This window comes from Panthera tigris, chromosome F2, assembly GCF_018350195.1.
Source record: "Panthera tigris isolate Pti1 chromosome F2, P.tigris_Pti1_mat1.1, whole genome shotgun sequence".
Lineage (NCBI taxonomy): Eukaryota > Metazoa > Chordata > Mammalia > Carnivora > Felidae > Panthera > Panthera tigris.
The window spans coordinates 81119521-81131980 of NC_056676.1; the positions used below are offsets into that span (position 1 = coordinate 81119521).

The window sequence follows — 12460 nt, forward strand, 5'->3', positions numbered from 1 at the left end:
GCCGGAAGCGGCACACATCTGTGGAGTGCTGTCACTTCCTTGTCCCATCTGAATCACAGCACCTCAGGGGGCGGCATGGACACCAGAGCCCCACTTGAGGGCAGAACTCAAGACTCGGGCTCCAAGGTCAAGACCAGCCTATGGCGAAGCCGGGAAGAAACCCAGGCCGGGCGAGCTCTCTCCGGTGCTCCCCTCGCTCACACACGCGGCCAGGGCTTGGCAGGCCGGCCCGGCACCCGGAACCCAGCACCCAGAGACAGGAACAGGCAGTCACCGTGACGTCCGGGGCCACGTCCAACGGAGGTAAACTGCTCCTGAGCGTCTCCGTGGGTGGGAGCGTGTACAGGCTCTGCAGGCAGGTGTGCAGGATCTGGGACTTGACCATGGGTTTGAGACTGGGCCGCAGGTTGCTGGAAGAAACACGGAGAAGATTCTGGACTTTTTCACAAGAGCCCATGGTTCAGGAATGAGACACCAGGCTGAAATGGATTCCCAGCGGGGAGAGGCCTACACAACTTAAGATTTACGAGTGGGTGTCACCAGGATCAGGGCCCAGAATGTGACCGGGGTCAAGGTCGAGGTTCAGCGTGTGGCCCAGGGTCAGGCTCAGGTTGTGACTGAGGCCTGGATTTGGTGTGTGACCAGGTTGGGCATCGGTCTGTGTCAACATGAACGACCTGTCTTGGATAGGAGATGAGGCTGACGGTGCGTGGCCTCAGCAGGGCCAGCCCCGTGTTCCTGGTCCCCTATTCACATCCCGTCTCCTCACATGTGGACCCCCACCCCCACGCAATGCCTTGGCCTGTCTTCGTTCTGGACCCCGAGGAGAGTTACCTCAGTCCCACGATGACCAATATGATCTTCTCCCGGAAGAGGGTGGCCAGGAAGTTGGGCTCCTTCTGAAGGATGCGCTGGGGGGGGGGAGGGGGGGGCGAGTCAGAGTGCCCGGTCGGTTCAGCCTCCTGGTCCCGCTGGCGGCCCTGGGAGCCCCCGGGAGCCCCCGCAGGCATCGCTCACCAGGAGGCACTGGATGAGCTCTGGGATCTGAGAGAATTTGTAGCTCGGGGTGCTGTTCTGCCTGAGAGCCTTCAAAAGCATGATGGTCGCCGAAAGGAAGCTCGTCTTCAGGATGTTGTCCTGTCCGTGCGGAGTCCGGGGAGGGTCAGTGGGCCGGCCCCGGCAGAGGACACGCGGCCCCCCCCCCGCCCCCCCCCCCCCCCCCCCCCCCGCCGCCCCGGCCGCAGCCGCGCTCACATAGCGGCTGCAGGAGAAGTAGTACACCATCCTGGACACGATGTTGTCCACCCAGGGCAGGATCTGCGCCCCGGCGTGCGCGGCCATCTGCCCGTAGCAGAGCAGGGAGGTGCTGCCGGCCCATCTCCAGTGCGTGTCCGGCTCCGGCTGCTGCGGACAGAGTGGTGGCCCCTGGGGAATCGGCTCTCTACCCGCCGCCCTCCGCGGGAGGGCCCTCCCCGCGTGCGCCTCAGGACCGCGGCCCCGGGCCCCGGGCTCCCCGCCCTCTGGCTGGAGGTACTGCTTCTCGTCCGGGGGGGGTCTCTGTCGCTCATGTCTCTTCCCAGCGGGGTGCCCAGGACTAGCAAAGCACAGATGCTCCACGTAAACCCCCAGGGTGGGTGCACACGTGGACACACAGGACCCGGGCCACACGCCCCACCTGAAAATCAAGGCAAGCCCACACGGCTCCCGACCGTCAGACCCGGCGGAGGCTCTGGATCCCGTGTGGGGCCCCAAGGACAAGGCTCAGAACTCCCCGGCCGCAGCAAGAACGGAGGTCTGACACCCACACACCAGCCCCTCGGGAAGGTGGGCAGGGCAGGGGTCACCCCCACGTTTCCAACGAGCAAACTGAGGCTCAGAGCACGCCTGCACCAATCCCGGCCCTCTGGCCCCTGCCGCCCCCGCACTGCCCTCTCGACCTGGCTGTCTGAGGACGTGAAGACAGTCCTCAGGAACCTGGTGCGGCCCACGTGCTCCAGCGCGGCCCACACCTCCTGCATGTGCGTGGAGGACACGATGCCGACCGCCACGGCAATGCCCTGTGGGCCAGAGACGCCGTGAGCTCGTCCCCACGCGGCAGTGCTGGACGCGGCCTGCCGTCTCCTCCCCACCCTCCCGGGGGCCCCGCAAAGGAAGGTGGGCGAGCCCCACCCCTGCCCCGAAGGGCGTGTGTCCCACTGGGGCCGCCGGGGCGGGATGGAACCAGGACTCGGCCGCGGACAGGTGCCCGAGGTCACCTCCAGGCGGCACCCGCACCGCAGCCCCTTGTCGCTCGGCACAGCGCCGGGGGCCGCGGGAGCCCCACCAGGTCGTGGCGTGAAGGGTGGGGTGCCCATCTGCCGTCAAGCAGCTACGTCCGCGCGGGGGGTGGAGCGGCGCGGGGGGCGGGGCGGAGGGGCGGGGGTGCCGAGGGCTGCCACCCACCTCCCGCTGGCCGGACGACTGGTGGGACAGCTCCAGGAGGCCGGCCAGGTGCCTCCTCACCAGGTCCGCACAGGCGCACTCTCGGAGGATCAGCCCGTAAAAGTGGAAGAGGAAGGTCTGGGGGGAGGGAGGAGGGGGTGTGGGACGGGGCACGGGGACAGGGGCGCCGCCACCGCAGGGCGAGGGGCGAGTGAATTCGCGGAGCTTGTCCTGAGCACCTTCCCGAGCTGCGCGGCTCCTGCCTCAGGCTGCTGCGCCCACCGTCTGCTTGAGGCCGCAGGAGGCTCGGGGGCCACCGCAGCACCCCCTCCCCGCCCACCTTGAACGGCTTCTTCACCGCGCCTGGGGCTGCAGCCAGACCCTGAGCGCCAAGTTTCGTGGGTCCTGCAGGGCGGTACCCAGACGCCGTGTGGGCTGCGGTGCCTCGGTTTCCCCGGAGGCTCCCGCGGTTCCCACCCCCCCCCCACCCCGCCCCGGGCACACCCAAGCCGAGCCTGAGCGCCATCCTGTGCAGGGCTGAACGGTCACAGGGGACCTCCCCTCCCGCCCGCCTCAGGTGTCCCGGGCAGAGCTGCACCCCCCTGCCCCCCAGCCTCACTTCCTGCGGACGCAGGAGGCTGCGTTCAGGGTGTTCCGGAATTCCCCTTTATCTTTCTCCCGATGAAAATGTGTAGTTTCTACATCGGGCAACACAACTTGAACAGAGTGCACTCCTGATTGTCACCGATGACCCTACTGTCGAGCGTGGCTCCCTCACTAGAGCGCAAGCCTGCCGTCCTTGCCCCGGCCGCGTCCCTGGGGCCCGGAAGAGGGCCTGGCCGGCTGGGAGCCAGGGCTCAGCGAACACGAAGTGGCCCCGAGGCCGCCGTCCCCTTGCAACAGCACCCCTCGTGCCTTCCCGGCGTGGTCCGTGTGCGCAGAGCTTCAGATGGCGACAATCACTTGGGAAGCAGGGAAGGGGCCTGAGCGGCCGCGGGCTCTCTGCAGTCACAGCCTCCCGGGGGCTCTGAGCACACACGTGGGAGACCCCGGGAAGCCCCACCCCAGGCACTGACCTTCTCCAAAGGCTGCTTGAGTTCTAGGTTCAAGGCCGCCAGGAGCTCCTGGAGGCCAGCGTTGGGCACCTCTTTCCTGATGAGCTGTGGGCGGGACACAGTGTTCAGGCCCCACCCGACCCTCCGGGGGAAGCTGGACCCCTGCATCCGCTGGGAAACCCCAGGGATGAAAACTCGGGGTGGGCACCTGTGGGTGAGCAGAGAAGACAAACCACTCCCCAAAAGGGTAAGGAGATATTTGCCAGAGGGCTGTGCCCACCTCTGCTTGGTCCCTGGCAGCCCCCCACCTGCGGGACACCCCTGCACCCCTTAAGCTGGCTGGGGACCCCGTGACACTCTGGCCCTGCCAGTGTCCCCCAGCCCTCTCATGCTGCCATCTTGCTGACCTCAGGGCCTTTGCACGGGCTCTTCCCACTGGCCGGACGTCCCTCCCTCCCCTGCTCTGAAGCAGAGCAGGAACCTGGCCATCAGCCAGGTTCCAGGGGCCCGAAGCCAAGCTGTGTGTGTGCTTAGAGCCCGTCTCCCTCTAGGCACACGTCCGTGCTGCTGTCCCTGCTACTCAATTCTGTCTGTCGGCCCCGAACTCCTGAAGACTCTGCAGCAGGAAGGTGGAGGACAGGGGCCGAGGGGGCCCTACCCAACCTGGGAGCTCAGCCACCGCCAGTGGTGGCTCAGGCCTTCACGCTGAACAGGCCAGAGTGTGTGGGGCGTCAGGGAAAAGCAGGGCCTGGCCCCCCACGATGGCAGGAGTCCTGAGCTGGGGAGCCTCCTGCGGCCCACAGGTTGGGAGGTCCCCTGGCACAGAGGTGGGCCAGACACCGCCCTGTCCTCTCCAGTCCCCGGGGCCTAGAGCCGGGGGCAGGCTGGCTGGCTCCATGTGGCTCCCTGGCCCGCACCTGCCGCCAGGCCCCAGTGACAATGTCTGAGCACCAGCTGGCAGGGCCTCTGTGCCCCACCTGCCCCTCCGCTTGTGGCCCAACACCTTCTTACATCCCGGCACCTTCTGCCACACGTCCCTGAAGGTCAGAGGCTTTGGGGGCTGCCGAGGCCGGCGGGAGCCAAGCGGCAGTGCGGGCCTCGGGGCTCACCCCCTGTGAGCCCTGGAGTGGCAGAAGGTAGCGTCCCGCACGGACGAGCAGGGCTCCTGGGGTCCCACCTGGGTGTGCTCCCGGATGTGGCGCTGGATGGCCTCCAACGCCTGGCTCTTCTGCAAGGCCGACATGGTCCTGATTTTGCCGACGAGCGCTTCCTCCCAGAGGGGTCCGTCATTGGGGGGCTTGCTCGTGCTCGCCCTGCCTAGGTGCTCTGCAGAGGACAGAAGAGCAGTCTGGTGCCGGGGCACCAGACGGAAGCCTAGACCCCCCAGTTCTGGCTCCGGCCGGGCCCTTCGGTCACATGGCCCAAAGGACTTTCTTGACAACGCGTCTGCAGGGAAACCGGTGTGAGCGCGGCCAGGAGGCAAAACACAGAGGGCAGACGCCGCCCCGGGTGCCAGGGCACGGCCCCCCGCAGAGCCCAGCCAGCCAGGCGAAGAGAACACGCCTCGTGACGGGAACGCACAAAACGCCAGCCCAGGAGAACGCGGTCCCAAAGGAGTCGCTCATCGTTTGGAGTAAAAAAGTAACCTACGTCCCTGCCCTACTTCTCACACCAGAATAAATAGCAGGCAGTTACGAAGCTTGAATTTCCGAATGGCAGCTGTGAACATGCCGAGCAGACGTGGCTTTGTTACCTGGAAACCCCAGAGTAGAGGTTCTGAATACGACACAAAGAGGCAAAAGGGAAAACGCTTTTAGAGTCAGCGACGTCGGCTTAGGGCCCAAGCCATCGTTACAGCCCACGGAACGGTAAACTGAGGAGGCGTCTACACGGGACGTCTACGACAGAAGGCCAGTATCGATGCTCCAGACCCTTCTAGGTCAGGAGAGCGTTGAGCCACCGCGGGGAAGGGGTGGAGAGGTGCCCAGAAGAGACCCTGGTGACCAGTAAAGAGACGAGAAGGCCGTTCAGCAGCGATACAAGGAAAGCAAATTAAAACCACAAGGAGACAGGACTTTTCCCGCCAGGTTGTCGAGGCACAGGTGCGGAGGAGCGAGGGGTGGAGACGCCGTCCCAGCACTGGGGGTGGACGCAGGGACCCGTCCTCTTTGAAAGATGACAGCACTCCTTTCTCAAGCGTACGTCAAAACCGTGTTCCGAGCCACTCGGACAACCGGCTTCCCGGCTCACGAGGCACAGCCTGGGAGCCTTCTGAGAACCAAATCCTTCAACACGGTTTACAGAGGTGATCAGTGCCGCTTTGATCAGGAGAAAGCGGGGGTGGGGGGTGCGAGGCCAGCGCCCCCCTGGGAATGGAAACAAAGTCAGGCCTGGGGTCAGCCGCAGGGTGGGTCCCGCGCTGCCGCTCCCCACCGCGGGCCAGGAGCCAGCATCGCCCGGTGGCCCACGGTCTCGGGGCTGCTGGTGGGCCCAAGCACACCCCGCTTCAGGACCCCCCCCCAGCCCTGGCTGACACCCACAGCCAGGGCCACCGCTCGAAGCCAGCGCCGGGCCCAGGCTTAAGGCGGCTTGTGAGGTGGCCTCACTCGTGGTGCTGACCCGCTGCCGTCTGGGTCCATCTGCTGTTTCATTCATTCATTCATTCATTCATTCATTCAATGAGAGCTTGTTGGGAATCTATTAGATTTGGGAATCTCGTGCCCAGCACGAGAACCGCAAATAAACAACAAATGCTCGTGTTTACAGCACTCTCGAGGGGCCTGTGCCCCCGGAGCAGGTGGGGGACCACCCTGCCCCTCCCTGTCAGGGCCACAGGAAGCCGGTGGCCCAGAGGCAGTGCCCTTCCCCCCCGGACCTGCCCCCGAGCAGCTGTGGACCCTGGTCTCTTCTTGGGGGTGGCCTGGGCGGCTGTGATCCTCCGTGGTGCTGCAGGCCGGCAGGGAGAGCAAGGCCTCCAGAGCAAGCCTCACCTGCTTTGTCAGACTCCAGAGACAAAGCCCTTCCAGAAGTTTCTGTCAGGTGTGCATGGAGGCGGCCCTCAGCACCCGGCAGACACGAGACCACGGCACCCTCCGTGCCGCCCTTGGCTCTGCACGCACACCCTGCACGGAGCGGACACTTGGCAAATGGAAGCCAAGTGACCTGAAACAAACGGCCGGGGGAAGGGACGTGCTCCGAGCCTGGAGGGGACCAGGACAGTGTTGTCCAGAGACCGCCCACTGGGCCCCCGATCCCCACAGCCCCCAGCCCACCTGCTCACCAATATCCAGCTTCTGCTCCCCTTCGGGCGACAGGCAGTTGGACCTCCAGTGGGGACAGGAGAAACCCTCGCTGGGTATGGCCACCATGGACAGCGTCACCTCCCTGGAGAGCAGGTTCTGGCGCGGGGACAGAGGGCAGGACCAGTCAGACTTGCCGAAGAGAGGCCACACCACACTGGGGCCCCCGCCTCAGTTGCCCCAACCTTATCAGGACCCTACCCCAGTCAGTCACCCCAACCTACCAGGGCCCCCTCAGTCATGCAGCTCCGTGAGCTCTGGGGACCTAGGGAAGGAGGAAGGATGAGCTGACATTCAAGGCCATCGGGTCCTCACCAGCCCCAGGTTCCCCTTCCCAGAGGCTCGGGTTCCACATCCCGAATCGGGCCTCCCACTGTCCAGACCCCCGCAGCCCAGGGGCATCGTGGAGGGTCAAAGGAGCTTCACCAGAGCTTTCCCAGGATGCAGGGGGACCAGAGCCCAGACACCCACCGCCCCCTCTGACCTGGGCCTGTGTGGAAGAGTCATGTGCTCTGACCGGCCTTGCAGCCTCACGGCAGCCCGGGGCCCTCCTCTGCCGCCACGTCTCCCTGGGCCGTCCACACCCACCCACCCTTCCACCAGGCTCCCCAGCATGAGGGGATGGCGAGGGGCCCGCTTCCAGGGCACCTTCTGGTTCAGAGGGCCCGGGACAGGCCAGAATGTGCATTTCTAAGAAGCCTCCAGGGGACCCCGATGCTGCCAGTCTGGGCTCCGGGCCACCCCTCTCTGGGCTGGGCCCCCGGCAAGTGCTCTCCCCCAGGACCCTGGCCCAGGGGCTCCTCCTCCGGGAGAGAGCGCCTCCAAGACCATCAGCCACACTAGGGCTCTGGCGGCCCTTTGACCCCTCCCACCTCCACCTTAACTCCTGGTGACTCCCCAAAACTGTCCTCTCCTCCGCCCACTGCCCCCTCTCTCCCTGGGCCCCAAAAGGAGCCTCGCGCATCTCCTGAGCCCAAGTCTCTCTTCCCGGCCTCTGCTCCAGTCTCCCGGAGAGCTGGGGCCCCGCTCTGGGTCCCTCCCCACCGGAGGCAGGGGTGTCCGCACCCCAAGTCCCCAGTGTGTACAGGAATACGTGAAGGCAGGTGAACCCGTGAGTCCGTGCCCTCTAGCAGGTGCTCCTGAGGGTGAGCCAGAGAAAGCCTCTCCCCAAGCAGGGGCAGGGGCCCCGTCCGTCTGGGCTCTTACACCCCCCGGCACAGCGCCAGGGAACAGGGGTGCCAGTCGGCTCTCGGGGGAGCCTCCTGTGCTTCCCGAGTACCCCCGCTCCTCCTTCCCTCACTCGACAGATGTCCGGTGTCCCGTGCACAGGCCTGGAGTAGGTGACAACCGACAGCCACAGCCCAGCCCTGCCCTCCGTCCCGGGGCCACCTGCAGCCGCCACCCCAGATCCCAACATCTGACCCCCCTGTTCGCCCAGACCCTCAGCACCCTGTCGCTTCGGGGCCCGCGTCAGCCCCCTCCCTCCCCACCCTGGTCTGAGCTGGCTGCTCCCTCATCTAGGGTCCCCGAGACTCCTTCCTGACCCCAGCAGGCCCCGCTTTTGCTCCCACCTGACTCTTGGTGATACACTCCTGAGGGCGCCCTCAACACCCCATGCACAGGCGCTCACCTCCTCCAAGGCCCTTGTGACCTGCACTCTGGCTATGGGTTCTGGCCGGGAGGATGTTGGTGTTTGGGGGAGAGAGTTCTTCCTGGAGGTTGAACCCCAGGTTGAACTGGTCCCCAAAGCCCTTTCCATGGGTGAGACAAGGGCCACTGTCACCCATTCCCAGCCTGGGGTGGGGGCCAGGTTGTTGGCAGTGATAGTGGGAGCAGGCCTGGGAGGCTTCCTGGAGTGGGTGAGGTGAGACCCCAAAGTCCGTGAAGGGGACAGCGGACCCCAGGAAGTAATGTTCAGGGGCCCCGAAGTAATCAAATCCCAAAGAGGATGATTCGGCCAGAGACGGCAGAGGTCAGCTAGGTAGGAAAGCAGCTGGGGGAGGGGAGAGCATGGGCTCCCCCGCTGCTCGCTGATCTCCCCCAACAGGGGTGGCCCCCCACCTGCAGGGCCCTTCCTCTCCCGCCACCACCACCAGGTGCAGTGACCCACCCTCCGAGTTGCCCACTGCTCTCAAAGGAAGGAACCACCCCAGGCCCCCAGGACCCTGTCAACTGCTGCTCCCTGCCTGGTCCCCAGGGTCCACACTCAGAACCCTACCTGTACCTTTGCACAAGCTACTTTTGCCCGGAGCATGCCTTCCCTGTCGCCTGCATACCCCTCCACTCCGTGCTCCCTTAACCTGCTGGCCCTCTGCTCTGGCCCCCACCCACTCCTTCCCCGGGGTTCCCTTTATGCCTCCCTCCCCGGGCCATAAGGTCCCAACGGGGAGCCTGCCTTGCTAAACACACGCTTCGGGGACGCTGGGAATCAACTCAGAGGCGAGCTTCAGGCTGATCCACGAAATCTCGTGTAAAAGATGTTATTCACAAGTAAAGACTGTTTAAAAGGTTGTGAAAGATAACAGCCCCCAAGAGAGGGAATCTCAGCTAAGACCCCCAGAGTGCACACAGGTGCACATTTCTGGGAATTTAATCTCTGGAAAACGAGAAATGCATGAAAAATCTACCTACTCGAGGGTGCTTCATGGATTTAAAAAGCTATGTTCCAAAGTAGAGGAAGGAGGGGCAGTGATCAAAAGTCGGGTTTCTAAAGACTGTTCAACGACGTGGGGAAATGCTTAGGAGCCCACAGGGAATAAAAAAATTCGATGACTCAAATTTACAGTCAAAAGTCATCCATCTCGGGGTGTCGGGCTTCCAGGGGATTCTGTTTCCTGTACCCTTTGCAACAATTTGCAACCTGTGTTCCGAGGTCCGGGGACCCTGAGGAGACAGGGAGGGGTCAGGCCCCGGCCTCGAGGGTGGGGCTCTGCTCAGGCCTGGGAGAGGCCGCTGTTGGGAGAGGTTCACAGGGGGGCAGGACGTCAGCCCATCCCCAGCCCCTGCACAAACCAGCAGCGTCCTGCAGACATCTGAGCCGCTGGGAGGCAGTGACGGCTCGAGGTCACCCAGCCCTAGAGGCCCTGACAGGCCGCCACCAGATGGCAAAGGGTTTATTCTCCGAGAAAGCCTGGGGGAGACTTGGAGGACATTTATGGATTCACGGGGCTGGGAGCCAAGCCAGGCGGAGGTGACCCAGAAGGGCCTTCCTCCAGTGACCCAGGGAGACCGCGCAGCCGGGGGCAGGAGCAGCTGTGTGTCTGGCTTTCCCCACTGCCGTTTGGAGGTCAGCAGAGGCCCCGTGGACGTCATGCAGACTGGAGGCCCCTGTCAAAATCGTCTGTGATTGTGAGTGTGGTGCCCTGAGTGCTGGGGGGCATCTAGAAAGGCCTGTGGCGGGGGCACCTGGGTGGCTCAGTCGGTTAAGCATCTGACTTCGGCTCAGGTCACTCAGGTCATGATCTCGCAGTTCGTGAGTTCCAGCCCCGTGTCGGGCTCTGGGCTGACGGCTCGGAGCCTGGAGCCTGCTTCGGATTCTGTGTCTCCCTCTCTCTCTGCCCCTCCCCTGCTCCTGCTCTGCCTCTCTGTCTCTCTCTCTCTCAAAAAGAAATAAACATTAACAAAAAATGTCGAAAGGCCTGTGGGTGTGGCTCCAGCTGTGCCTTTACGGGCGGCTCAGCTGTGCCTCAGGTCGGGGTGGATACCTCCGGGCGGCCTTCCTTCCGTGAGTCTTCGAGTCTCTGATCCCAGGGCTCAGTGGGGACACGTCTCCTGAGAAAGTGGGTCCAGAAACCGCGTTTCCCTGGCTGACCCTGTTTCCCAAACAGCCACCCTGTCCTGAGAATTCCATCCCCAACTGACATCGTGGGCAGTTGAGGGCCTTCCGGGCGCGCGTGGCTGGTCTGGACCTGGGCAGGCCTGGACGCTGACCCGGACAGACAGGCCTGAGACGGCGGTGCCCACCCTGCCTTGTCGCAGCCGGGAAGCGGCAGTCAGGCCTCGCTCGAGGGGCCCCTCTTTGGAGAGACCCCTGCCTGCTTCTGACCAGCACCATGAAGGCCCTCGAGGGCGTGTGTCCCCGGCACCACCATCCGGATGCCGCCCGGGGCCAGGCCCCCAAAAGCCCCGAGAATACAAAACGGGTGCAGACTTGCTCCCACCTGCCCACGGGCGCATTCCGTGATGGCCTCCCCTTGAGGGGCACTCAGAGGTGCAGCCACACCCCCTGCCCCCGGGGGAAGCCGAGCCCCTCCCTGGCAGTGCTCCCCAAGGGATCCTCTCCCCCCCACCCGCCCACCCACCTCACCATCCCCCAGGGCTGCTCAGTGACTGAAAGCAGCCTCCGGCCGAGACAGACCAGGGGTCCCCTCCCTGGCAACTGCCACACGGGGCCTCGGCCGCGCCCTCCGCCCGGGACTCCCCCCGCCCCCCCCCCCCCCCAGCCCCACCAGCAGGTGCACTCCTGAGCCTTCCCGAGAACAGCGTGCCGCCTAACTCCCCTGAGGAGCCTTGACCTGTTAAGAGTTTTTATTGTAAGAACTTTCTCCTCCAGAGACGCCCCCGCCAGCCACCCCTGGGGGCAGCGGGAAGAGGTCCCCTTGAGAGTGCTGTAGGTCCGTCACTGTCTCTGGGACGCTCTCGAGGGCATCCCTGATCAACAGTGGGGCTCTCCAATTCCCCAGGCAGAGAAAATCCCAGGGCTGCAGACCGCTGAGTTAGAAAGAGGCCCCCTCCCCTCGGATGAGCTCAGGGTGAGGCCCCAGAAGGCGCCGCTGCCCTGGTGGAGAGGCAGGCGGGCAAGTACAATGCGAACCGGCTCCTTGAGGCCACCGTAGCCACCAGCAGGGGCTGACAAGGGATGGGGCCCCAAGGAAGCTGGGGGTGACCCCACAAGCGGTCCAATGGGGGGGTTCCTGCCATGAGTGCCGTGGGAGAGGTGGGTCCCGGGCTCAGAACGGGGGGCCTGCGGGCGGCTGGCCTGAGGCCTCCATCTGTGAGGCCATCGGGAGGCTGGGAGCCCGGTGTAGAGAGAAAGCCCCAGAATGAGGCCTCCCCCAGGACAGGCAGCGGCCGCTTTTTTGGGCAGTTTGAAAGCTGTGGCCCGAGGAACCTTCTGCCGGGAGGGCACTTGTCTCCCCACTTGTGCCCCCCGCTCCCTGGTCAAGGCCCACAGCTCTTAGCTCTGGAGGGTGTTGGTGGGGAGGGCGGGGTGGGGTGGGGGACCCTGATGCAGCCCTGTCCAGGCTCTGAGGCACTGTAGGGACACATAAAGGGCTTTCCCAACCCCCACAAGCCCTTTGGACCATTTGCCACGAGAAGAGGGGCCAGAGTGGCCCTGAGATGTGTCGGGGCGGGGGCGGGGGGGGCTCGCTAAAGACCCTCAACGCCTCCAGATCGCAGTCAGGTAGAACCGAACTTTCAGGCCACACTGTGGGCACGTGGCCCTCGAGGGCCCCACATCTGAACGGGGACCTCAGTTCCCGGGCCTCTGGTGGCACGTGCCGTCTCTGTGGTGACGAGGGCTGTCTGGGGAAGAGTGGCTGGTCAGGGGGGAGGGACTGGGCAGTGGCTGGCCTCTGCTTCAGAGCTCTGAGCAGAAAGGCCACAGGCAGGGGCCGCGGGCACGCCGGGACTGGGCGGGCAGCCACCTGGAGGGTAGAGAAAGCCGCCCAGTGGTGGCTCTGA

General features: G+C 64.8%; 1 protein-coding gene across 12 annotated transcripts in view; it reads right to left on the minus strand.

Moving 5' to 3' along the window:
* LOC102954971 (maestro heat-like repeat family member 5) overlaps window positions 1-11102 on the minus strand; it is a 31080-nt gene extending 19978 nt beyond the window's left edge. For 5 of the 12 annotated variants that reach the window (XM_042973326.1, XM_042973327.1, XM_042973322.1 and 2 more), the window contains exons 1-12: window positions 11077-11099; window positions 10480-10546; window positions 6757-6874; window positions 6467-6598; window positions 4654-4802; window positions 3498-3581; window positions 2443-2559; window positions 1938-2057; window positions 1255-1404; window positions 1018-1137; window positions 835-911; window positions 275-410 (exon numbers count right to left, since the gene is read on the minus strand). In XM_042973326.1, coding sequence (XP_042829260.1) covers window positions 275-410; window positions 835-911; window positions 1018-1137; window positions 1255-1404; window positions 1938-2057; window positions 2443-2559; window positions 3498-3581; window positions 4654-4802; window positions 6467-6598; window positions 6757-6874; window positions 10480-10546; window positions 11077-11084 — 1278 coding nt within the window. In that variant the 5' untranslated portion in view covers window positions 11085-11099. Of the gene's footprint in view, window positions 1-274; window positions 411-834; window positions 912-1017; window positions 1138-1254; window positions 1405-1937; window positions 2058-2442; window positions 2560-3497; window positions 3582-4653; window positions 4803-6466; window positions 6599-6756; window positions 6875-6999; window positions 7041-9558; window positions 9667-10479; window positions 10612-11076 lie in introns of those variants that run through there. The other 7 variants (XM_042973321.1, XM_042973325.1, XM_042973323.1 and 4 more) reach the window with 7 other exon arrangements.
* Between the last annotated feature and the right edge of the window lie 1358 nt (window positions 11103-12460).